Genomic DNA, 25,314 nt, shown 5'->3' on the forward strand with positions numbered 1-25,314 from the left:
GCATTTGCATTTGTACATGGGTACCTAACATGGCCTCGTAGCCGGGACCCATCTTGCATTGCTTAGTTGCATTGTAGACTTAAATGCATTTCCCTAAGTTGCACTTAAGGGGGGGTGTTGGTGTAAATAATTATTCATCTTGGATATTATTACACCTTACTTATGTTTACTTAGGTACATTCATTTCATAGTAGTTTGGGTATGAGACACTTGGGTGTTTGTGCCACATTGGGATAGTGTGTGTAGGAGAATTTCCACCTTTTATGGTGTGATCTTGTTGTTACACTCCACATTAGGTGGGTGATCCACCTCATGTGGGATATTATATTGTTTCTCCTACCTACCCACACCTATTTCCTACCTACCCTTGTTTCTTATTGAGCCACATGTCATGTTTGTGTGCTCACATATCCATATAGCCTTGCCTATATAAGTAAGCTCATTTTCATTGTATGTAACAATTGATGAAAATTCAGATTGTAGGCTACATATAAAATCCAGTTTTTGACACCAGCACTTGGAAGGATTAGGATGATGAAAATGTTGGAGGAATAGAAGAAGACAATTTGCTGCGAGAAAATGGAGTAGTCACATCATTGGAATCTGGGGACAAAGAACCTCCTAAGAACAGCAATCAGAAGAAGATAGCAGGCAGAGATCCTATATGTTCACTTTAAAGACCCTTGAAAACTTTATGCAAAGATATTTTCTGAGGTATGTTTTCATCTCTTATCCAGACCAACTTTTAGCTACAATATTTTTAACACTGGCCAACTCCAAACTGAACTTCAAGTCACATTTCAAGCTCAAGTTATTTGGGTTAGTTGAAGCCTACTAGAGGTACTAATGGCCAAAGCAAGATCTTCATGTCTGGGTCTAAGATTCTAAGTGATTTCCAAAAGTGAAGGAAAGGCCCAATCATGATTCTGCTAGGAAAGTTGAAACTCTCACCTCCAAAAGGAGAGAGACACGGGACCAAAAACCCAAAAGAAGTCCTTAGAAGTAGGTCTTTATTGAACTGAATTAGAAAGTGGTATATGTCAGACGCAGCACCTGTGAAGAGTTCTATTTTATGCAACATGATTTGCATTTGTATTTGAGATGAATTACAGAAATATAAATAAAAAAATTTGACACATGACGCTTCTAATAAACAAAATAAATTATATCAAACATTAAAATAGCTGTACAATATTGTAGATAGGAAATCTGAATCTACTAGGTTGACCATAATTTCTTAACAACAAGATAGCAATAAGTGACAGAGACTTATCGGATGGTTCTTAAACAGGAGAATTCACTTCAATATCCAACTCCATAAGTACAATTTTCATTTTAACATCAAAATCCTGAACTTCAAGTTTTGGTAGATAATTGCAGATTAAACAAATTTTTACAGTACTTATCAACGACCGTATTGGTTATGAAGACAATAAAAAACAGGAAAAAAGGAACTTCAAAATGAAGACATATCAAGTAGCACTGGTTCATCTTCAATAGTAGCAACATCATTTGGCTTCTGTTTACACAGAGGGTTCCATACTTACCATGTTGAATGTTGTTCCCTATTCGGTATCTACATTGGTGAGCTAAAGGATTTTCTTTGAGAGCATATTCATGTGGATGATGATTGCTTTCCCCATCCATGTTTTAACAGCTATATTTCCCTATGCAGATGATGTGGTCCTCCTCTCTCGCTCTCCCATATTTCCCTATTACAGAGACAGGTCGATGCCCTTTCTAAGTTTTGTGACCAACCTTAGTAAAACTAGGGTTATGATTTTCCCAGGTTTGATTTCTTCTACAATGGCAGCCTTGTGGAGATCGCCACTTAGAATTTTTTGGAAGTTCAAATTACTGGCCCATTTCTTTCTATGTGCCCTGCCTTTCAGTCTCATCTGTGCAAAGGATACCCCTGTTTTTGTTTTGGAGCACCATGCTTTCAAAGAGATTTCCAGGACATCCCTTCCAGTACAATCATATTTTCTAAACTATACTGAAAAGTTCCAATCGTGAGGATCCTATTTTGTATTGCAGACAAATTATCCTTTACTTGGGATTTGCTGATGTGGTTATAATTTTATATCTCTTGATGCCAAAATATTCATTCATAAACTATTTTTTTAAGAAAATGACTATAGAGCTTTTATCAATTTATGAAAGAAATTGTTTGGAAGACAATATTAACGATAAACAAACTTTTCTTAATCGTATCTCACAAGATGAGTCAGTAAATACAGTAAGATTTTGTAATTAAACTTGAGAAAGATCTCTTACCTGCATCCACATTTTACTAGCTTCTCCACAAGCTTTAATGCTATCCTCATAGTCTTCAATAGAAGCTTCAACTACTGTTGCTATCGGCTGCCCTTGCAAGCAATGAGAAAATTAGAAATCAGTACAACTATGCAGATATCTGATTTTACCGGCTGATTTATATATTACCTCTTTTACAAACTCAATGACTGAAACTTCTATACATTTTTCACATCTTTGTCAAGTTACATTAGAGTTGGACAAACGTCCAAAAACCTACTGACTTTGCAGAATAGATATGGAACGACTTTGCTAAATCCTATCTGCAGCTAGAATGGGAAACTAGTCACATCAGAAGTAGAGGTCTATGTAGCTCAATATATTCTGCTCCAAACAGATATCACACACACGTGACAGTAGAAATCAAGCATTTGAAGTTAATTTTGATTTAAATTATTGAGCCATAGTCATGCCAGAATACCCATCACCGTCAACATAGCTAAACTGCACCAAAATATTCAAAAATCAACCAAACCTGCTCACATTATACAAAACAAATATAACCAGAAAATACATAAAAGTGATAGAAGGTTTTTACTTTGCGACTTGCTGCAGATGCTTATAAAACACATACAAGGGCATAAGTCACAGAACTGTATCTAAGAAAACTATAAGGAAGTGAAAAGCTTAACTAAACGCGTCAACTTAAAAAAAGAGCTCAGAATTTTTTATAATTTATCAACAATCTACAATTACACCACCCACAAGATATAACACGGTTAAGACAAGAAGAATCCTAAGCTCCTAGATAAAGATATAGAATGGTGGCTTGGACAGAAGTACCCCAAGACCCTCGACATGATATTTGAATAGCAAGATAGCATGGGAACTGTGACAAGGAACCGAGGGGTCCCAGCACATAAAATAAAACTGAAAAGCAGAATTAAGAGTGACAACTTGAAAATATAACAAAATCGAGACCCAAAACCAAGCACCTCTTAAGTTTGATTTCTGCCCAATGGAAGCATCAGCGATGACCCGGATGTTAAACTAACCAAAAAGGCTCAAATATGGAAAGCCATCATTAGCCCAGACTGGTTATAAAGGAAGAACTAAACAAAAGGAAGAACAGCTGGACTATGTTACCCCAAGTTTCCGGGACGGGGGGACGGGGGGACGGGGGGACGAGTTTCTGGGACGGCAAATTTTTTTCCCAAATTTGGGGACGGGGGGGACGGCAAAGGGGACGGCTGTATAAAAAATAGGGAAAATTTAAAATATATAGGAAAATTCTAAATGTTCATATGAAAACATGGATAAAGCATGCATCTATACATTATATTCATATGAAAACATGGATATAGCATGTGTATGATACTATGAAAACATTTTAGAATGCAAACATCGAACATACAACATTATCAATAGACTCAATACTCAATATGCACTCATAATTCAGAATTTCAATTCATTCACATTGTGAATATGCATATCATAATAGATATTAAAGAAATAAAATACATAATGGAGCCTAATCAGACTCAGAGGTTAAATTTTCACTACTTCCATCAGCGCAGTTCCCCCCTATATTTTTCGACGGGGGTTTGGGGGCAGCGCCCCCAACTTGGGGTCAAGGGGCATCGCCCCTTGCGGGGTCAAGGGGCGAGGCCAAAAATACTTTTATTATTTTATATAGGCATCGGGTGTTATTTTTCTATTGGCAAAAAACCCTTCATGAGATATTTCACTCCCTCAATTACGCAAAAAACATCATTAAAAAAAATTGAAAATACGACATTTTTTATTTTAATATTTTTCCCTAGCCCTAGATGTGGGGGACGTCTGGCCGTCCCCGGGACGGCTGGGACGTCCCCAATCCGTCCCCGGGACGTACGGACGTCCCCCACAGCTAGGGAAGCCGTCCCCCCGTTTCGGGGACGTCCCCTCAAAATTTTGACAATTTGGGGGGGGGGGGGGGACGTCCCCTGGCCGTCCCCAAGTCCCCGAAACGTCCCCGGGACTGGGACGGGGGTTTTCAGGTAGGGGACGCGTCCCCGGGTTTCGTAGCAGCTGGATGAAACAGAATGTCAACTCGATGAATAAATGGGGCATTAATATGTAAGAGTGCCCAAACACTAATGAGGAAATTACAAAGTATTCAGGACTACCATGTGGATAAAGAAAATTGACTTAAGAAAAATTACTATATCAAAGAATTTGACACCCAAAGGGGCCATGGGAAAAAGCTTACATACTAACAAGATTTAAGTGGAAGAAAAAATGTTGATTGCACAGTAAGGACTAGCTCAGGACAATACTTAAGAAGGGGTGAGAAATAAGAACTTGTTTCTTTTTCAACAAGGTAATGGTGATAACAGAATCGTACTACATCATGGAATACTCGGCTTACAACAACACTAGATCAAGTACAAAAACTTGAGAGCAAGACTTTTGATCAAGTTCTCCAATAGAAGATCTGACAATCAGAAAGGGCTTAAAAACTATTTAGGACTTTCATGGGACCCTTGTTTCCCCAAGTCGGGTCTACATATTGTTCCTTTTATTGCTACTCTTGGTCCTATAGACTACTTGGTCTCCTGGACATTATTAAAATCTTTCTTTCATTCATACCACATAAGTTGCCTACAATCTTAATGATTCTTACAAACATTTGTAATATCTGAGTGGAAAGTTAATCCACACAAAAAAGAAAATGGTATTCTATATTAGCACCACTGTACAGAAAAGAATTGTAAGAATGAAATGGAAAGGCCGTACCTGGTTATTAGCAGGATTAACCGATGTAACAGTATTTCCATTTCCTTTCCACACACCATTTCCGTTACACCCCAGATTATGGGGCTGTAACCCTAGCTCGTTCAAGAAGTCATACTCTCTTCTTGCAAAGGCCGCTGCCATAGTGCACGAGCCGATAGAGAAGGATCCTCAGCAAAGATGTAAAACTATGTAGGCACCACCTCTTTACAGCAATAGCCTTTTAGCTTTGCCCTACACGCATATTAATAAGATTGAGATTGCTACCAGAATACCCAAATTTCTAGGTTCACAGCAAAATTTTGGGATTTTGATTAAAAATAGCCAAGAATTTGCTTGTAACTAGACTAACTAATTTCCCTATGATTGCGGCAATTCCAGTCCCATATTGCAAAAGTTGAATTTTAAAGAGAAATGATCTTTAATAAATGTTCAAACATTAAATAAATTAAAGGAAAAAAGATAAACGTGCCTTTATATTGAGCTTGTAAATTCTTAAGAATTAGTTCGCCATGGGTAATGATACTATTGCTAATCTAATGACTCATATAAGAAATGCTGATATGGTTAAAAAAAAAAAACAGTTCGAGTAAAACTTACAAATATCGTCAACTATTGTTCCACACGATTGCCCGTGCCACGAATTGCTTATAATGGTTTTCCTCCCAAGCTTTTACCGCTGAACATGAAAAAAGAGCATAAACTATAACAAATGTTGAGTATATGGTTTAAAGTTTTTAAACATCTTTGTGATTTAGAGAAATTAAAAAATAACGGGAGAAAATTTAAAATTACCACCGTCGGAATCAAGATTGCAGCCAGTACTAGTAATAAAACAATGCAAATATCACTTCATTATTGTGAGCTACAAATAATATTGTAAGATTTGTTTCAACAAAACATAATCTTAACAGAGATTATCCTTGTGCATTAGGAGAATTATTTGGATGGGAAAGAAATTTTCGATTTTGTGAGGGAATATTTGTTACTGATTGATGCGCGGATTTGTTTGCGCCTGCCTTACCTAATCAATAGTATATTCTGATTCAAACGTACGAACTACTCTGCCTCGTAGATGGGATATAGATGAAATATTCTTGCAAGAAAGAAAGACAGCGAAAGGCGTAACGCAGATAATCTTCTGTTGGTGTCCACGTTGGCTTATATAATTGAAATTGTAACACTCCATTATGTCCTGCTATTTCGTAGGATAACGTGCAATCTATTATTCTGGTTTTGTTTTATCGTTTTGGGAAGTTTTTAGAGTTTCTGTATACTCTTTCCGCGTGTCATCCAGCATGGTCGATGTCTATTTCAGTGTAATTAATTAGTATATTTATATGTTAAAAAAAAAGGATCATATAAAATGTATTAAAGATGTCAAATTTTGAAATATATAATATTTATAAGAATGAATAAATTATTAGATTTACTAAAACTACTAAAAAGATTATTAGAATGAATTAATAATAAAAGAATCTATCGCAATGTCAATTTGTTTATTTTCTTTCCTTTTTGTCCACGTTTAAACTTGGATAATACAAATGTAAAATAATTAAAAAAAAATAAAATATAATATAAAAATTTAGTACCACCACCTTTCTTAGTTTGCAGTTTGGGAAAAAAACAGTGTTAAAAGAGGTAGGGATGAATAGATCAATAGTGAAAAACCACAATTAATTTATTGATCAAGAAGACCACAACTTGTGGACTACTAGACTGTTTATGGTAGGTGATTTGATTACAATGCAAATTAAGTTGAAAAGGACCGATACTAGATTAAGTTTTTGTGCCTCATTGAAAGTTGTACTCTCTACTTTCCATCAATTCAACAAAGGACAATGCACAACATTAAAAATGGTGGCCGCATATGAACTAAAGGGCGAGATACACCATGCACTATACATGACACATACAATTGCATTAATATCGTGAGCAATTGATAGCAGGAGAGAAAAATGCACAAGCAAGATATTTGAATTGTTTTGCAAGCTTAAGGAAAAATGACGACCATCCATCATCCAAATCAAGTCATCCATCTCAAATATGAAATGAATTTAGCGAAAAAATGTGACATCGGTAAATAAAGATACAGTAACTAAATTTTCAATCAATTTAATAATGTGTTCCATATCCCTCATCCTCAATGACATTTAAAATGTGGTGGGTTGGAAGGGTTCATCCTTAAATGAATAGCACCTGGTGGGAGGGGCTACACCCCACCACATATAATTTGACAAACCAAAACCAATCTCCCTGCAAATATCGTTGAACAATATATTAGATAAACAAAAATTAAATCTTAAAATATAAGGGTTTTAGGGCTATTAAAAATATTAGAGTTTTAGAGCTACTAAAAATATCAGTATTTAAAGCTACTAAATTTCCAATATAAAAGTCACTTAAATAAGGCAGAGTGACTTACCTCAAGGTTCTACAAAGTTTGGGGGTCGTGCATGGACCTTGTCAGATCAATCTGGTGGAGCTATGGAGATCTGCAGTGAAATAGATGACCCCTTAACAAGGGTGGTACAAAGAAAACTTGATGGAGCTTCAAAGGGAAATCCAAGAGTTTCGGAGGTTGGTATTGTAATAAGAGATTGGTTGGGGAATCTAGTGATGGGTGCCCAAAAATTATCAGTGGGTACGAACAATGAGGCTGAGGCTAAAGCGGCTATCCTGGCTATTCGTTGGGGTTTAAAATTGGGAATTCAAAATTTTCACCTAGAAGGTGACTCTCGAATAATTATCAATGCAATTATTAAAGGGGAGGCCCAAGCTTGGCATCTCAACAAATTCATTTTCACTATTGCAAATGATTTAAAGTTGTTTAATAATTATTGCATTTCACATGTGCGAAAGGAGGGGAATTATTTGGTGCATGCAGTTTCAACATGTACTTCAAAGTGGGTGACATCATTTGCAGAAGAGGATGAAATTCATGTGGAGGATTTAAGAGATCTCACGATGCATGAGGTGGACGGGGGTGTACAACATTGCAATTGATTGTAATTATTACTTAGCAAGGTCGAGAATGAAGGAAAGGTGATGCTTGTATTATTTATAGGTGTTTGGACACATTTTTGTTTTGTCTAGGTGGAGCTATTGATGTCAAGGTGTCGGTGAGGATGTAAGCCACTTTTATGCTCTACATGTCCAAGCAACAGCTAGCATTTGTAGGCAATGTAACTGCAAAATGGCTCAAGGGTATTTTCAAACATGGAGATGAGTTGTTTGTGCAGATAATGGAAACCCTTCTAGGTGAATGCTTTTTGAAGACCATGCACAAATATTGCAAGAATGTTGATGTAGACACCATGGTAATTGTTGGTCCTTACAACCGGAATGGCAACTAGGTGATAAAAACTCAATTCAGAGATTGGACATCCTTACGGAACAACTAGCTTTCCTGTAGCAAAGGCTCATTTAATTTATCGACCAGGGACGTAAAATTGAAACGGGCCAGCATGGTATGTGCACTAAGTTCACATTGCAACCATTCTATCTTACTGCGGGAAAGGAAACTCTATGAAATAAATGTACAAAAACATAATGAACTAATACTTAATCAGAACTCACAACAGAAAGTAACTTAAGCAACTACTACCAAATGATAATGTTCTGGCAAGCGGATAGGAACTACTCTGCCCATTGTGGCTGCAGGAATAGACACAGGAACTGTTTCCAGTGGTTGCAAGAACAGTCGAATGCCAAAATAACAACTATTGCAAGACGGAAATTAACTAAAAAACACAAAGGGACTACTCTCCAAGTGGGCCCCCTTGAGTGAGTATATCCAGAATTCTTAGATTGCAACTGATAAGCTCAAAATAACATTAATTTCTTTATTCCAAATTGACTACAAAATACATAAGTCTGAAAGTTGGGTATTACAAATTCTATGGTTGTTTTGTCTATCATCAAGAGGAGATAGAGACCTTTTATTTATATGGAAACTTATAATAGATTCCTAATTGATCAACCCATATTCCAACAAAATAGGCAAACAGGTTTATTATACTAAAAGAAGAAGTCAACGCAGTAAAATAGAACAACACCTGTCCTGCAGCTGAGAAGATATAACATGATTTTCTTCCTAGATTTAAGATCCACTAAGAACAATTCTAAATGTCCTATAAACCACTATGCTAAGGAAGCGATCAAGTGGTTTCGATCTTATTCAATGTTGCTTTACTCTGACCGGGTCTGCATCGTAGTGGCATGTTGATGTTCCTTTAAACCGCTAGCTTAGTCTTTCCTTCTTCTTGGTTGACTCTGCATCATGATGTTAACATGCACAAAAGCATGTGTATCTACTAATGTTAACATAACATAAATTAAACCACATTTTAATATTGATTTAGATCATTTGCATCGATGAACCATTTAGAAATCATTATATAACAACCTTAGGTATATGATAAATCAGTCCCAGAAATACTTAAAAAGGCATCAACTAGGAAAGTCTTTTGACCCAAATATTATCTAGACACAAGACCTAAACAGGAATACTATGACAAAAATCTATCAAAACAGAGTCATTATTTGGGCTCATCATTTCCCCCCAACCTAACTTCTTGTTGAGCCTCCAGCAATAGGAAAGTTTTGAATTCTAGCATTGATTCTGAAATTGCCAGGAGTAACCTACCCAGAACCTCCTATAGACAAACTCCAATAAAATCCTTTCATCTTTTCCAACTGTGTCCACCTAGAGCGTTATGTTACTTCATTATATGGTGGGTCACTATCCTTGCATCCCATTAGTGGCCATAGAAGGATTGGTGGTTGAAAACTGAGGGGCAACCAATGTCTTCCTTTCGTTCTTCCCAAATGTATATATTTGGGTGCTCTCTTTAGTGCTGCATGATAGTTTGGTAAGGAGTGTGGCTCAGATTGCTTCAACTCATCCAACAGGCTATTCCAATGTTGTACCAAATGTCCTATTGCTACCTGTCCTTCTCCTGTATCCATTTGCTCATATTCCTTATATATTTGTTCTCTTAAGGGTAAAATGTTTTTTCTCGAAATCTAGCTAATACACAATCTTCTGCCAGTCAAAATAAAGTCTTCTTGGCTCTCTTGATTCAGCTCTTAATGGCAGTGAAAGGTCAAGTTCTTCCTTTCTATGTATCTGGAACTACTCTCCCCTTGCAATTTCATTTTGCACCCATGACATGAGAGCTCTCAATTGGATATCTCTAATGTAGAGGAGAGGGTTCCAATCAAGGCCATCAAGAACATCACAATTATGTAAATAAAATTCACAGAGAAAATTCTTGATGGTTGTAGGAGATGTTTGATAAACATGATAGAATTCCTCAGGTGTCTGTAAAGAGAGACTTAGATCCCTGACAATTCTCATCAGTTGGAAACAAATATGATGTTCCTTTAAATACAAAGAGTAAACTCGAGGAGGTGCTCGGCATTGCATTAGTTGCGGTACCATAGTGGCTACCGTTTCCACCTTAGTTTTAAGTTGAGCAATCTCCTCATCTTTATGTTCAATGATCTTCTTCTACTGGCCAATAAGCCTCTACATTTATGCTTTTTCTAATTCTTATTCTTCATAAAAGGCAAGTGCCACTGCATGACTAGTAAGAGAATATGGTGGTCTATGAATAGGTGCTTTAGGTTTCGACTTTCCAACTCTTCTTCTGGTTTCAACAATCTGTTCTGCGGCAGATGCCAAACTGTCAAGCCCATCAAAACCTACTTCTGCCTGCAGCTGCTCATGAGGGATCTACAACTCTTCCTCATCTTTTTCTTCTTCCTTACTAATCTCCTTAGGCCAGGATGAAGGAACATTATCCTGGAGAGGACTATGTGGCTCTTGTTCTGGAGAATCAACCCCAATGGTGACATTCGACTCCTCTGATTGTTTCTGATCTTTAGGCTTTTTTCGAAGCCTACCGCTTCTTCTCTGAGACTTTTCTTTGGTGGTTGCAGGATGATTTCTCGTACCTATATCTTCAGCTACTTCAGTGGTTGCAGGAGAAACCGCTTTTGCAACTTTCCTTTTCTTTGCAACAGGAGAGGCTAAATCCCCACTTTTTCCTTCCTCTTTCTTCTTTTCCGTGCCAATCTATTTCTCTTTGCCTGTTTCCCTTCATGCAACAACCCTAGTTCTCATTAGGTTTTGTGAAGGAACCCTTGTTGAGGCTTCTTCTGCTTTAGATAAGGCTTCTCCTTGTGAGGGCTCTTCTATTGTAGGAACAATTTGTTTTGGTGATATCTTGGAGGTTGAAGGTTCAATAGGGGGACCAAGGCTTTCAAAATTTTCTTGCTCTTGAGATGGAAGCAGTTCCACTGGACCCACATTATCTATCCTAAATCTTCTAATTTTCACAAATTCTTCCCAGGACATCGAGGATACATCTCTTAAAGACCTTTCAACCAATAACTTAATCAAACAATGATGAGAAACATAATGAGGCCTACCTTTCTACGTTTCTGCTAGGCTTATGGAAAGAAAATTGTACAATATGTTCGGAACATTCATCCTTCGCCCGTGGCATAGATGACTCAGAAGCTTGAAATGATGGGAATGTAGACACAAGAATCTTCCTTCACAAGTTAAATACTTAAAGACATGCAATGCTACTGCTCTCCATTCAGGCGAAAGAGATTCTCGTCTAGCTCCTTGTTTGTCGATTACCAAAGGTGGGTCTCCCTATCGTGTAAACTCTGCTCTCGCACTTCGTGCGTCCTTAGATTCAAGGTACTTTTTCCCGTCTGCTGGCAACCCAGTTACTTCCGCAATTCATTCCTCTGTTGCTACAACTCTCAATCCTTTCACCTAGGCTTCTCCGTCTGAAAATGTGTGGGTGAATTCTCTTGCAACCTCCTCATTAAACTTCGTTAGCTTCATAAAATAATCTAACCACCCACAATTGTGAAATGCTGGCTCACAATCCTAGTCTTGGAGTAGGATATCATGGAAGGTAGGTTCATGACGAACAGGTGGGCCACCCATTGCAACAATGAAACTCTCAACTTACCAATGGCGGAAATATGCCCAATTCTGCAACTTTCAAAAGAAATATGCTCTATTTGGCCAGAACCCAGTTGCAATTCCAAAAAAACTCAAGGCAGACAAAAGGAACAGAGTACATAATGTCACATCAGACCAAGAATTGAAAAATTTAAACTCAATTTGTGATGACAAGAATTATCCGCGAGACTAATTCACATCGTACTCCCCCCCAGTCTAAGGTTTAACAGGTGTCCACACATGCGGAGGATGACTGAAAAGGACACTATGCAAATATCATGATTATATGAAATATGGTTTAATTATATGTATGCAACAAAAAATAAATACACAAGCGTACCTGACATCGTGCGATAATGACTACAATTGAAGAAATTTATTATGTAGGAAGTTGAGCCGCTATGCACGGAAAGCGAGGTGGAAATGAATGACGAAAGTGGAAGGGAATGAGTGGAGGTGGAAATGGAATAGTTATTGTGCAAAAATGTACTTCCACTGAATATAGAAGTATTTATTATGAGCATGCAGAAAATATTTAGGAAGAAGGTGTAATGACAAAGTCGTCGCTTGTTGTTATGGGAATCTCGGGATTTTCTGGATTAGTGAACCTCTGCAATAATTTTTCCGTGGAAAGAGGCTTATGATAGAGGCATAGGCAATGACCATTTACTAATGATTTGAATTTGATAGGATCAACCATTGATAATCGTACGACATCGTTAGAGAATGTTTCAATTACCTCATAAGGCCCTAACCAGCATGTCTACAGTTTACCCAAATTGTCCTTATACCTTGAATCATAGAGGAGGGCCCAATTGCTTGGCTTGAATGTTTTGTCTTTTATATATCGATCATGCCACTTCATGCATTGATTCTGAATTGTTTCTGTGTGCTGGAGGGCTGATTTTCTGATTTCGTCCAAGGCATTAAGTTGTAGGAGCCTTTCCTATTGTGCTGCAGAGAGAGTCATATCAAAGCCTATGGTTGTTCTCAGGGTTTTATGCTCAAATTCCACAGGCATCATATCTTTTGTCCCATACACCATTTCCAAGGGTGTAAATCCTATTGTGGTTTTCCAAGTGGTTCGATAAGCCCACACTGCTTCAAATAAATTGCTAGACAAATCCTTACGATGAAGAGCTATTATCTTGGTCAATATAGATTCAAGTTCCCTATTGGTGATTTCAGCTTGTCCATTTGCCTGTGGATGGTAGGGAGTAGATTTCCTATGCCTTAGATTATATTCATTGACCAGGGCGGTGATCAAAGAGGAAGTGAATTGCGCCCCCTGATCTGTCGCAATCTCTCTGGGAACTCCATATCTTGTAAAGATCTCTTCATATAAAAATTATGCTAGCTTATTATCCCTGGCATGTTTGAATGCTTTGACCTCAACCCATTTTGTGACATAGTCAGTACACACAAGAATGTATGACCTACAATTTGATGATGGATCAATTGACCCAACAAAGTCCACTTGTCAAATGTTGTAACAACCACTTGTGGATGCAAAGGCATTTCATCAGACCGAGTTGGTCTTCCCATTCGCTGACATCTATCACATTTCCTGGTATATTTGACTACATCCTTGTGCAAAGTTGGCAAATAATATCCTGTAGTTAGTATCTTGAGAGTTGTTCTCTTGGTAGCAAAGTGACCTCCACAAGGCTCATCATGACAGGCATGAAGGATATCCTAAGTTTCATCTTCTCTAACACATCGCCTCATAACTTGATCTAGCCCTGTACAGAATAAGCAATCTGATATCCATGAAAAGTTGAAACTCTTCTCTACCAGCAACCTTTTTTCTTTTGGTAAGAAATGAGGAGGGACCTTGTTAGCTGCTAAGTAGTCAACTATGTCAGCATACCATGGAATGTTCACATTAATTGAAAACAAATGTTCATTTGGAAAGGAATCATCAATGGTTGCAGGACTATCCTGTGTTTGAATTCTAGATAGAAAGTCTGCCACTACATTTGCCTTACCTGGCTTGCCGATGATAGTGATGTCAAATTCTTGCATTAACAACAACCATCATGCCAACCTACATGTAATGGAACTTTTATTCATAAGGTACCTGATGGCTGCATGATCAGTATGCACAAAGATTTGATAACCAGTGATATAGTGCCTGAACTTATTGAGGGCATAGATAACAACTAACATTTCATTTTCAATGAGTATAATTTAGTTCAGGTCCTTACAAATTTTTGCTGATATAGTAAATTGTATTCTCCAAAACTCCTTTTTTTTGCCCCAAGACTGCTCCAATTGCAAAATCTGATGCATCTATGTGAATGTGAAAAGGAAGAGACCAATCAGGTCCTTTAAGCACAGGAGCCTGGGTTAAGGCTCCCTTAAGTTTAGAAAATGCCTCTTCACATGATGGCATCCATTCAAATGCAACATTTTGTGTTAAGAGAGTATACATAGGTCCTTACATCTTACTAAAGTCCTTGATAAATCTCCTATAGTACCTTGCATGGTTTAAGAAATTCTTACATCTTTATGTTTTGCAAGGGTAGGAAGGTTAAGTATTACCTCAATTTTGGTTGGATCAACTTGGATGCCTGACTAAGAAATACGACGTCCCAACACTATTCCTTCTTGCATCATCATGAAGCATTTTTCACTATTTAGGGACAAATTATGAGCCTCACATCACTGCAACAATTTGGAAAGATTTTGCAATGCTTCTTCAAAGGTGGCCCCATAAGCAATGAAATCATCCATGTAAATTTCTATACAAACAAGGGAAATATCTGAGAATATACTGAGGACAGTCCTTTGAAAGGTTGAAGGAGCATTACATAGACCAAAAGGAAGAACTGAATAGGCATGTGTTCCCCAAGGGCAAGTGAAGGTGGTCTTTTCCTGGTCTTCAGGAGCTATTATGATTTGATTATAGCCACTAAACCCATCCAAAAATGAAAACTATTGCTTGCCTGCTAGAGAATATAATACTTGATCGATGAATGGAAGTGGAAAATGATCTTTTTTAGTGGCAATGTTGAGCTCCCTATAGTCCACACAAACTCTCCATTTTCCTCCTTTCCTAGGGACTATAACCAGGGGAGATACCCATTGACTGTCTAAAATAGGGTAAATGAATCTTGCATTAAGTAAATTTTGTAATTCCTCCTTGACTATCTCCCTTAATGCAGGATTAATCCTTCACTGAGGTTGTCTAACTGGTTTACAGTCTTCTCTGATATAAATTATGTGGGTACACAATGTATGATTTAATCCCTTCATGTCATGATAATCCCATGCAAAGGCTTGTTTTTGGGTTTTGAGTAGTTCTATTAATGACAACCTTTGGTCTGTTGTAAGTTGACTATTGACATTCAGGTTCCTTCCTGGAGCAACCTCCACTTGAGTGATTGTCTCAACAATAGTACAGGTTCTGAGGGGTTGCGTTGAGGATGAGTGATTGTGTGGTTTGAAAGAATTGCTAGAAATGGCCATGTCGGGTGTTGGTTTTGATGTTGCGGAGGGTCTTGACATAGATGGAGTGCATGAGTTGTGGGAGTTAGTATCATTGATCCATTGGTCATTTGGGTTTGATCGTGATGAGCATCATGAAGAAGTTGCAATTGGATGGGATTTGTTGAAGTTGTACTTGAGGGAGGAAAAATTTGAATCTCGTGGGGATGGTGTATGTGGGCTTGTAATGCAGAAAGTGAAATTGAATGGCAAGAGGATGGGCATGGGCTTGAGAAATGTATGGCGAAAGAGAAGAATGAAGCGAAAGGTTGAAGCTATGGAGGCAAGAGCCAAGATGTGCAATGCAGGCGAGGGTTCAAGCAACCTCATGCAGAATGTGCCCTAGCCCTGGTCTGACAGTGTTATTGTTTTTTTTTGTCAATTTTTGGTCTTGCAACGTATGGCCTAATTTTTTAGTGGCCAAAATGTAATTAATGGGATACCTGTAAATTGGCATATAGGTTGTAATGTTCATTTTTCGTTTTTAATATTTGGGTAGTGTTGGAAGTTTGTAGGTCTGGGAATGCAGTAGTGTTGAAATTGGTGTTGTTTTTGTCATCTCATCTGCAAAAGGGTTGGCTCTCTTTTTTTATCATGCCAACTAGTTATTTGATCTTTTGTCTGGTGTTTGGGTGATAGGTGCTATAGAGGTATGGGGTGGTGGATCTTGTTCGGTTCAAGCGGTTTTACAAAAACCTTGTTTTAGCTATGTAATTATATATTTTATATCAATACAAATATCTATATTACCAATAAAAAAAAAGGTTCTACAAATTTTGTAGTAAAAAATGGACAGAGTTTGCTGGAAAAATATTACAAAACCCTACAATATCACACTAGCCCCTCTCAGTTGTATTGTTAGTCAAAAGCATAAGAAAAATAATGGTCAAAGCATTCAAGAGAACATATTCAAATACTGAACAAGATAAAATATTGTATAGATGCATTAAACATTGATTATAAGTAATATTTTATGTTGAGATACATTGACTTTAAACAAAAATTCACCCAAAAGCAAACTAAGAACATTTACAACTAAATCATAATTTGAAATATCAAAATCATATCATCCAAATAAAATAAAGAAATTTGTATTAGACTCAAAATGTTATAAGAAGGACAAAGGGATTGTGGTTGTTGTGTCCCAGAGTTACATCGTTGCAATAGAAACAAAAAGCAAAGAAACATACACAAAAATGAATAGTAGGGGAGAGGACCCAGTAGTTGTGCACCCTAACTTCGCGCTTCTCAAAATCCTACGCGAAAATTTCAAATCACTCCCAATTTTTTACAATAGCTTACTTGGCAAGTCCCATGCTTATAACTAAGGTTCTAGGGCCACATCCTCAAATATGGTGCCACATCGGCATGCTTTTTGCCAAGGTGTCCAAAATAGCCCCAAAAAAAGTGAGACCAATAGTCATGCAAAAGAGGAGCCTATACTTGTGCAGCTAATGTGGCATCACATGATTGGTTGCTTTTTACAACTAGTGGTACATTTCATTCAATTATGGGTAGTCAGCATATCAATAACAACTTTAAAGTCACAACTATTGGTGCAATGGTGTCAAAAAAATTGGACATTAAATCAACAAGTATAGGTATTGTAGACACATAAATCTATCCACTAATTAAATGAATATTTAATACTTATTTAATACACTAATATTCTACCATTAGCCTATTCTTCTATCCTGGTTAGATAAATTTCATAAATTTATGTAAATTACTAACTATAGTCCCATCTATTAAATAAATTAATAAATTTATTTAATTCCCCACTTCCACTCATTTAAATAAATTAAACATATACTTAAAAACCCAAATCAATATTTATTTAAAAATCCCATCCACTTGCATTCTCCTACAAATGAAAATTGCACTCCCTATTTTAATTAAATTATACATTTAATTAAAAGGCCTATTTATCCTCACCCACTTGCCAAACCCACTTGCTCACTAATCCCCTTCTAGATTATTCTAAGCTCCTTCTAGGTTCTTCTAAATCCTTCTAAATTAGCCTAATCCCTCTTCTAATCATTTGCACAATCCTAAACCAAAATTAACCCCTAACCCATCATCTCAACCATTTAAGACTCTTACAGAGTCATAAATGCTTCCCTTCTTCAACACACTAACCCACATGGGTCTTGACCCTTTAGTCGAGGCTTAACCATGGGTAAACTTTGCACAAGAGTTTACCCATTGGGTAATAACCTTACCCTTGGATAATAGCTTTATCCAATAACCCCAACCATGGAGGGTAACCCTCATGTCTTCGCAGGCATTAAATGCTCCTTCCCTCTCCTCTCAAGCCATATCATGTTGACACTTGTCATCATGGGATTGGGTTGAAAACCATCACATGGATCATGAATCATGCAATCTTAGCTCTCCACAAACCAGATCAATCTTGACCATCCAATCTTCTATTTTGCCTATAAGTAGAGCCTCATTCCTCAAGCAAAGAAGGAAGCATTTTTAGCATTGTTGCTATACTGGAATTAGCATAGATACTCAAGCTTTCTCATAGCAACACTAGTTAAACATTTGCATAGCATTAGTTTTTCATTTTCAACCATTTTGAATCTCCATTTGGCATCCATGGTTAGTGCTAAAAATTGAGAGCTACACTCATTTGGATCTTAGAGAGGAGAGAAACAAGGGAGAAGTAACAAAGGCATCATGGAAGCATCTCAGGGAGGCTCTTCTCCTTTCTTTTCATCGTGTTAAGAATATTTTATTATTCTTAATCTCCTTTGGTATGTATTGGAATGGTTTTTAGTTCATTTGTTTTGGGTTTTATGTTTGGAAACTAACATACTAACATTTGAACTTTCTCTTTGGCTTGTCCCCTTTTCCATGCATCATTTTGGTGAACCCGACGTGAATCCAACACTAAGAAGTTAAATTTTTGACTAAAATTTTGAAACTTGCAAATTTTCCACGCACATGTCGTGCTTTAGCGCTATTGTCATGCATTTCAGTGCTTTTGTTCAAAGTTGTAGCTCTTCTGCAAATACCCAATCTGACCCATCTCTCTGTGTTTTGGCGCTTCTGTTATTTCTTTCAGCACTATTGTTTCATTTTAACACTTGTAGCACTTCTTCCAATGCTTTCAATTTATTCTAGTGCTTTTGTTCTGGTTTTAGCGCATATGTATTGATAGAGTAGTGTTGTTTTTTTTTTACTATAATAGAGCTTTTGTCTCGGACAAAGACCTAAAAATTGTAACCTCAAAGAAAATTTTAGGCTTGTAAGCCCTAAGCCCACAACATGCACTAATTTTTCAAAGGGTTTTTGCAGGTACTAATGTTTCTTGCAGGTTTGAAGGCGTTAGATTAAGTTTTATTAACTTTGTTTCAAGTTTTCTTCTTTTTTTTACAAAGGGACTTAAAAAGAATTCACCTTTCATTTTGCAAGGTCTAAAATGAAACTTCATTTTTCTTTGGTGCTCCCTAAAAAGAATTTCATTTTGTTCTTTGGTGCTTAAAAAGAACTCATCTTTCATTTCTTGCAAAAGGTTAAAAAGAACAACAAATCAAACCTTTATTTTTGCAAGTAGATCACACTTCTTTTGGTGCAACCTAAAAAGAACAAACAAATTTAATTTCTTGTCACAAGGGATAAAACAAACAACTCACATTTCATTGTTGCAAGGTAAAAAGAATAAACCATATTTCCATTTTTGCAAGGTTTTTTTTTGAAACTTTTTCAAAGTTCAAGTATTGCAATTTTTGGTTAAAAAGAACAGTTGATTTTGCTATCTTGGTTAAAAATAACACCATGGTTATTGGAGCAACATCTTGAAATAGAAAATAGATCATATTGCAATGAAGAAATAAAAAGAGCAAGTGTCTTTTGTGACTGACACACTTGTGCAAAGTTTGTAGAGTGGACCCACCTCTAACACACACTATCCTCTCCCTTGGCTCTTGTGGTCCTAGGTGCAAGAGAAAAGTATTAGTAACACTCGAAAAGAAAAGAAAAATTAAGAGAGGCCTACCAAGGGACACATACAGCCTTAGGATGACCTTACACGGTAGATCCCTCGAGCCGCTATAGAAATCAGGTGAGTGAGAAAGTTGTAGCTTTAGGTGTATATGTTCCTACAGGGTAACTTGTTGAAAGGACATATGGGCCCCACCGTGAGTTACTAGGGTCTTAAGTGAGTCGCTGCATAATGAACTTACATCTAAAGACATCGAACATTACTAGACACCTCTTATTTTAGAAGCCCACCCATTCTATTGATTGAGGATATTTGTGAAAAGTTTAGTGCAAGAGCATAGAAGGTTTTTCTCCCAAGACACTCACCATACATATTTCCTTGAGTAGAAACATGGATTTTTGAAAAGCTACGTGTAGCTTGATTAACTTGGTGACTCCCCCATCATAGGGACCACCTATCTGTTATGCTTGCGCAAGAATTAGTATATCACATCCTTACCTGCCACGACGAGATACATAAGGCATGTAGTACCAAAGTCAAAGAAATATCGAGTTGTGGGCTAAAAATATCAAAACTAGCCATTGCCTTAGGGATAAAAAGTGTTTGAGTTGTCTTCGTTTTGTTTCATACCAATTAGAAATTTGGGTTGACTTTAGGCCTATAAACATAGAATGCAATATCAGGGTCAAAAAAGTTCATGAATGGGTTGTTTTAGACCAACACCTTTTGTGCCATTTTAAAAAGGGCAATAATATGTGCTTGTGTGCTTGTTGTGTCTTCTTGTCAAAGAGATGATTAAACATTTGAACCAAAGTTACACCCCAACAACAATTTGAACAAACAAAACACCCCAAGATTTACAAATGCGTCATATTCTCAAACATATCAAGAAATCCATATATCATCATCTTGAGAAAAAGAAACTAAGCCAAAAAGAGATCTTAAAGAAGAGGAAGTTTCTATACATAAACTGCAAACTTTTGCTCAAACATTGAACATTCCTTCACTGTTTTCGTGATTACCTACATGGTCATGGACATGAGTTTGATGAGGAATCTTTAAAAACACGTGCCTTTCAACAAAGGTCTACATTGTCCCAATATCTCAGTAAAAGTGGTAAGATCTCATTGTCATATCTACCTCAACCAGAAATCAATTATTGAGTCACTTTCCATATAGGCTAGTCATTCACTTCAAGTCTTTCCAAAAAACTCAAACTTCACATTCATAGCTCATCTTCCACATTTTTCTTCCATCCTTCTCACTTGAAAATCATTTTCAAATTCAATCCTAAAATTCATAGTCCCTTAGTAAAGATTCCAAGGTTCACATCCACTCAAAAATTCACATTCCATCAAAATCCATTACACTCTCAACATTTAAAGGTCTTGTCCTTAGTTCTTTCAAGATATTGCTAAATCATACCAACAAAATTACTCTCTAGTGTGTCTCTACATCTAGGATAAACCATCCTAAAAAGACATTACTAAACATCTAGATAGGTTAAAAGTAGATTTTGAGTGCATCCTCTCAAAGCTAGGTAGCTTGTGATTTGTAAGCACACACCTTGCTACACCTCATCTCTCAATTGTTGAAACATCGAACAAGCAATTCTAAAGAGGACTTTGTAGATACCCTACCTTTAGTGTAGGAGATAAAATATCCATGCAATACTTTGAACTCATCATCATCATCATCATATCATCTTGGAGCTAAAAGGGGATCAACCACCCACTTTGCACTCACCTCACTTCCACAAATGCGCGCTTCAAACATGGCTAGGACTAGGCCTCAAAGTCAGACACAACCTCAAAATGAAATATGGGAAGAAGAAGAAGAGGACATTAACCCCTTTTCTGAAAGAGAAGGCCCAAACACCCCTACACAAGCACAAATAGAAGAAGAAACTAGTAATCCCAAATTTCACACTCTTTGAGGAAATTCTCAGGGGAATTGTTGATGCCCATTTCCTAACAATTTCTCAAGGAGGATTAAAAATCTCACCAGAATTTGGCGTATCTCAACTTAGGGATGTACCAAAACAAGCCCAACATAGCCATCGCCAAGAATGAAATCAAGACAAAAGAAGATGAAGAAATACCCACAAATATGACGATAACTATCAACAAGGGAATGTCCCACCTCCTCCCACAGAAATGGATATGTTGAGACAACAGATGCAAGACCTCGCCCAACAAGTGAATTTAGGACAGTCACAAAAGCAATATGTTGTCAAAGATATTTGTCCCTATCTATTTGATAGGAACATGATCATGCCTCCTTTCCCACACAATTTTGAAACACCAAAATTTGATAAATACAAAGGGAAAGGAGATCCAAGGGACCATGTGCGACAATTTTACTCTGCATGCTTAAAGGTGGCATATAACGAAACATATTTAATGCACATTTTCCCTCAAAGTTTATAAATTTATCACTCATCATTCGCATAACGTAGAACAAGATGTATGCATGACTGATCTATGCAGTACAAAAAAAAAGAATGGTGAGTTATTCTGAACATTCTTACAAAGATGGAGACACCTCTCTAGTAGACGTTCCTTCCCCATTCCAGAGGAACAATTAGTTGAAATTTTCATTTCAAAGTTAAATGAAGAAATGGAATTCTACTTAGACATCAAATGTTCGTACACTTTCAAAGACATGATAGCCCACGAGCTTAAAATCGAGAAATCCCTTATCAAAAAGGGACTTGTCAAAATCTACAAAGACAACAAGGATGGTCCACAACTAGCCTACAATAGTGACAAACCAAAATTTTGGGCCAAGAACAAAAATATTGTTAACGATGGTGTTGTTGACACAAGAACTGTCAAAATCACCCAACCCATAGTCAAAATTGTAGGGCAAGCAGATAATCGCAAAAACCCCACTACCAATCAAGTTAATCCCGCAATCAATCAAAGAAATCAAGGTCCCAACATGCAACAAGAGGCACCTAAAAACAGGTGCCCTACCTACAAACCCAATCGAACATACACACCCTTGGGAGAACCTCTTGAAAATATATTACGACAACTCATATCTTTCGATCTCATCACGTTGCCTAAAACATCAAACTACGAACCACATGTTAAACCTTTATGGTGGAGAGATAATGAGTATTATGAATTTCATAAGGGAAAAGGACACAAAACAAACAATAGGCATTGCTTACAAGATATCGTTCAGGACCTTGTTGATCTAGGTGACATAGAGGTTGATGACCATAATGCAAAAACTTCCAATATAGATCATACCATGTTCAAAAATTCACTCCCATCATATGAGAAAGGAGGTCCCTCCCATCAAGGTAAGAACCAAGACAATACAATGAACTATACACGCGTACCATATATGACAAACTATACATCAACGACCCTGTCAGATAAAACCCTTGCAATAGTTGTCGACAAACCTTTTACTCCAGCAAACATCTCTATAAGATACAGTGACAGAGTTCTACCAAGTGATTCCAAGACAATTTCACATGAATACGAATGGGCTTCTTTGGCTTCACATGAATCTGAAGATGATTCTCTTAATACTCTTGTAGACAAAGGCGTTGAAGGAGAGGCATGGATCAAAACCTTTTGGGATTTGAATACTGAAGATACTTCAAGAACAAATCGGTCACCTCCTGAGCCCAATTACAAAGAGGATAGTACTAACGATGACCTTGATTCCTCCATCCTTACCATAATCAACGCATCTTATGAACTCAACCTTATTGATGAGGTAATGCCAATAATCCACCCCGAACTCATTGATTGGGATCAGTTCAATCCTCCATACCTTGACACCTTCTAAAATGATGACGTGATCATAGACTTTCTTGAATTATGGGATAACATACCAAGCGGGGATCACAAAGTTGGGTATGCTATTGAACTTAACAACACGACTTACTTTGGAGAGAATGCCAAACCTTTTGGTCGCAAAAATATTACAATTAAAATAGGATCCTCAAGTGAAAACCACACTATGGCACTTTTGAATCCCAAAAAAGTAAAAACAAAGGACGCGTCCAAGGGTGAAAACCCTTCTAAGGTGCCTAAAGATTGAAGGTTTGAAATTCTCTCCTTTAGCACTAATCAGGAGGGATCACCCATTCTTATAGAAGAGACAAAGGAAGTCAATCTGGGGGCACCAGAAAATCCACAAATAATACATCTAGCAGAATCATTAACTCCAATCGAAGATCCTGATTTTATAGAGTTCTTTCAAAAGCGACAAATCAATTTTGCATGGTCCTATGTAGATATGCTAGGACTAGATCCAGAGCTAGTAATGCATCATTTGACAGTAGTAGAAGGAGCTAAACTAGTAAAACAAAAACTCAGAAAGATGCATCCTCAGATTGCATTGTTAGTAAAAGTAGAACTCAAAAAGCTATTAGATGTGGGTTTCATAAGACCCATTGATTATGCAAAATGGATCTCCAAAATTATACCAGTGGCAAAACCAATTGGGGGCATTTGTATCTATATGAATTTAGAGATCTAAACAAAGCATGTCCTAAGGATGACTTCCCTCTTCCAAACATTGATATGATTGTAGACCTCACGGCTAAACATGCAATGCTATCACTCATGGATGGCTTTTCAGGATACAACCAGATCAAGATCGCCCCAAAGGATCAAAACAAAACAACTTTTGCTTGCCCATGGGATACATACTGTTGGAATGTGATGCCATTTGATCTCAAGAATGCAAGCACCACATATCAATGGGCATTGACTACTATCTTCCACGACATGATTCATACACTAATGGAAGACTATGTGGATGATTTACTATCTAAATCATTAACAAGAGAGGGTCACCTCATCGTGCTAGACAAAATCTTCACCAGACTAGAACAATACAATGTTCACCTCAATCCAAAGAAGTTTGTCTTTGGCGTGACTTTCGGGAAGCTCCTAGGATACATTGTCTCAAATAAAGGAATTGAGGTTGATCCTGCCAAGGTAAAAGCAATCATGGAGATGCCACCGCCTAGGAACATCAGTCAGTTGAGGACATTACAAGGGAGGCTACAATCACTTCGTCACTTCAGTGCACAATTGGTTGATAAATGTCATCCCTTCACACATCTACTCCATAAGAATGTTCATTTCAAACGAGAGGAGAATTGCCCACAAGCATTACAACAACTTAAGGACTACTTGATGACGCCACCATTACTGACACTACCATCTCCGAATAGGCCTTTGTTATTATATATATAAGCTACAACTATGGACTTAGGCGTATTACTAGCACAACATAATGTCAAAGGAAAAGAATATACAGTATACTACATCTCCAAGACACTAGTAGGGTATGAACTCAATTATACCCTATTGAGCGAGCTTGTCTCACAGAAATTTTAGCAACAACTAAATTGAGGCATTACCTATCGATGCACAAGATACAACTCATTGAAAAGATAGATCCACTCAAGTACCTACTCAGTAAAGAAGCACTAACAGGTCATTTGGCAAAGTGGGTTATGCTCCTCAGTGAATTTGACATAGAGCATGTGGATCGAAAAGCAAAAGGCCAGTCATTGCAGATTAGTTGGCTGGAGTGCCACTCATATGAGACCATCCTTTTATCTCAAATTTTCTAGATGAGGAGATCTTCACAGTCATGCCAACACAACAATGGAAGTTATATTTTGATGGCTCATACACTAAGCATGGTTGAAGAGTTGGCATTCTCTTCATCACACCTTAAGGTGATAACATTCCAAAATCATATAGGCTCACATTCACATGCATGAACAACATAGAAAAGTATGAAGCCTTGATCACAAGACTAAGAATGGTCGTATAATGGAACTTAAAGGAGCTATAGGTCTATGGTG

The 25,314-nt window shown here is 37.3% G+C and overlaps 2 protein-coding genes across 5 annotated transcripts in view; one reads left to right on the forward strand and one right to left on the reverse strand.

Annotated features, from left to right (window-relative positions):
• LOC131038391 (aldehyde dehydrogenase family 7 member B4) overlaps positions 1 to 6,209 on the reverse strand; it is a 116,438-nt gene extending 110,229 nt beyond the window's left edge. For 2 of the 4 annotated variants that reach the window (XM_057970812.2, XM_059216807.1), the window contains exons 1-4: positions 6,056 to 6,209; positions 5,632 to 5,710; positions 5,035 to 5,265; positions 2,278 to 2,364 (exon numbers count right to left, since the gene is read on the reverse strand). In XM_057970812.2, coding sequence (XP_057826795.2) covers positions 2,278 to 2,364; positions 5,035 to 5,175 — 228 coding nt within the window. In that variant the 5' untranslated portion in view covers positions 5,176 to 5,265; positions 5,632 to 5,710; positions 6,056 to 6,209. Of the gene's footprint in view, positions 1 to 2,277; positions 2,365 to 5,034; positions 5,266 to 5,503; positions 5,711 to 5,826; positions 6,025 to 6,055 lie in introns of those variants that run through there. The other 2 variants (XM_059216806.1, XM_057970811.2) reach the window with 2 other exon arrangements.
• Positions 6,210 to 7,518: 1,309 nt separating this feature from the next.
• LOC131869695 (uncharacterized) lies at positions 7,519 to 8,037 on the forward strand. Its single transcript, XM_059215757.1, has one exon. It carries the CDS (start codon positions 7,519 to 7,521, stop codon positions 8,035 to 8,037), a length of 519 nt encoding a protein of 172 aa, XP_059071740.1.
• The last annotated feature ends 17,277 nt before the right edge of the window (positions 8,038 to 25,314 follow it).

This window comes from Cryptomeria japonica, chromosome 2, assembly GCF_030272615.1.
Source record: "Cryptomeria japonica chromosome 2, Sugi_1.0, whole genome shotgun sequence".
NCBI lineage: Eukaryota > Viridiplantae > Streptophyta > Pinopsida > Cupressales > Cupressaceae > Cryptomeria > Cryptomeria japonica.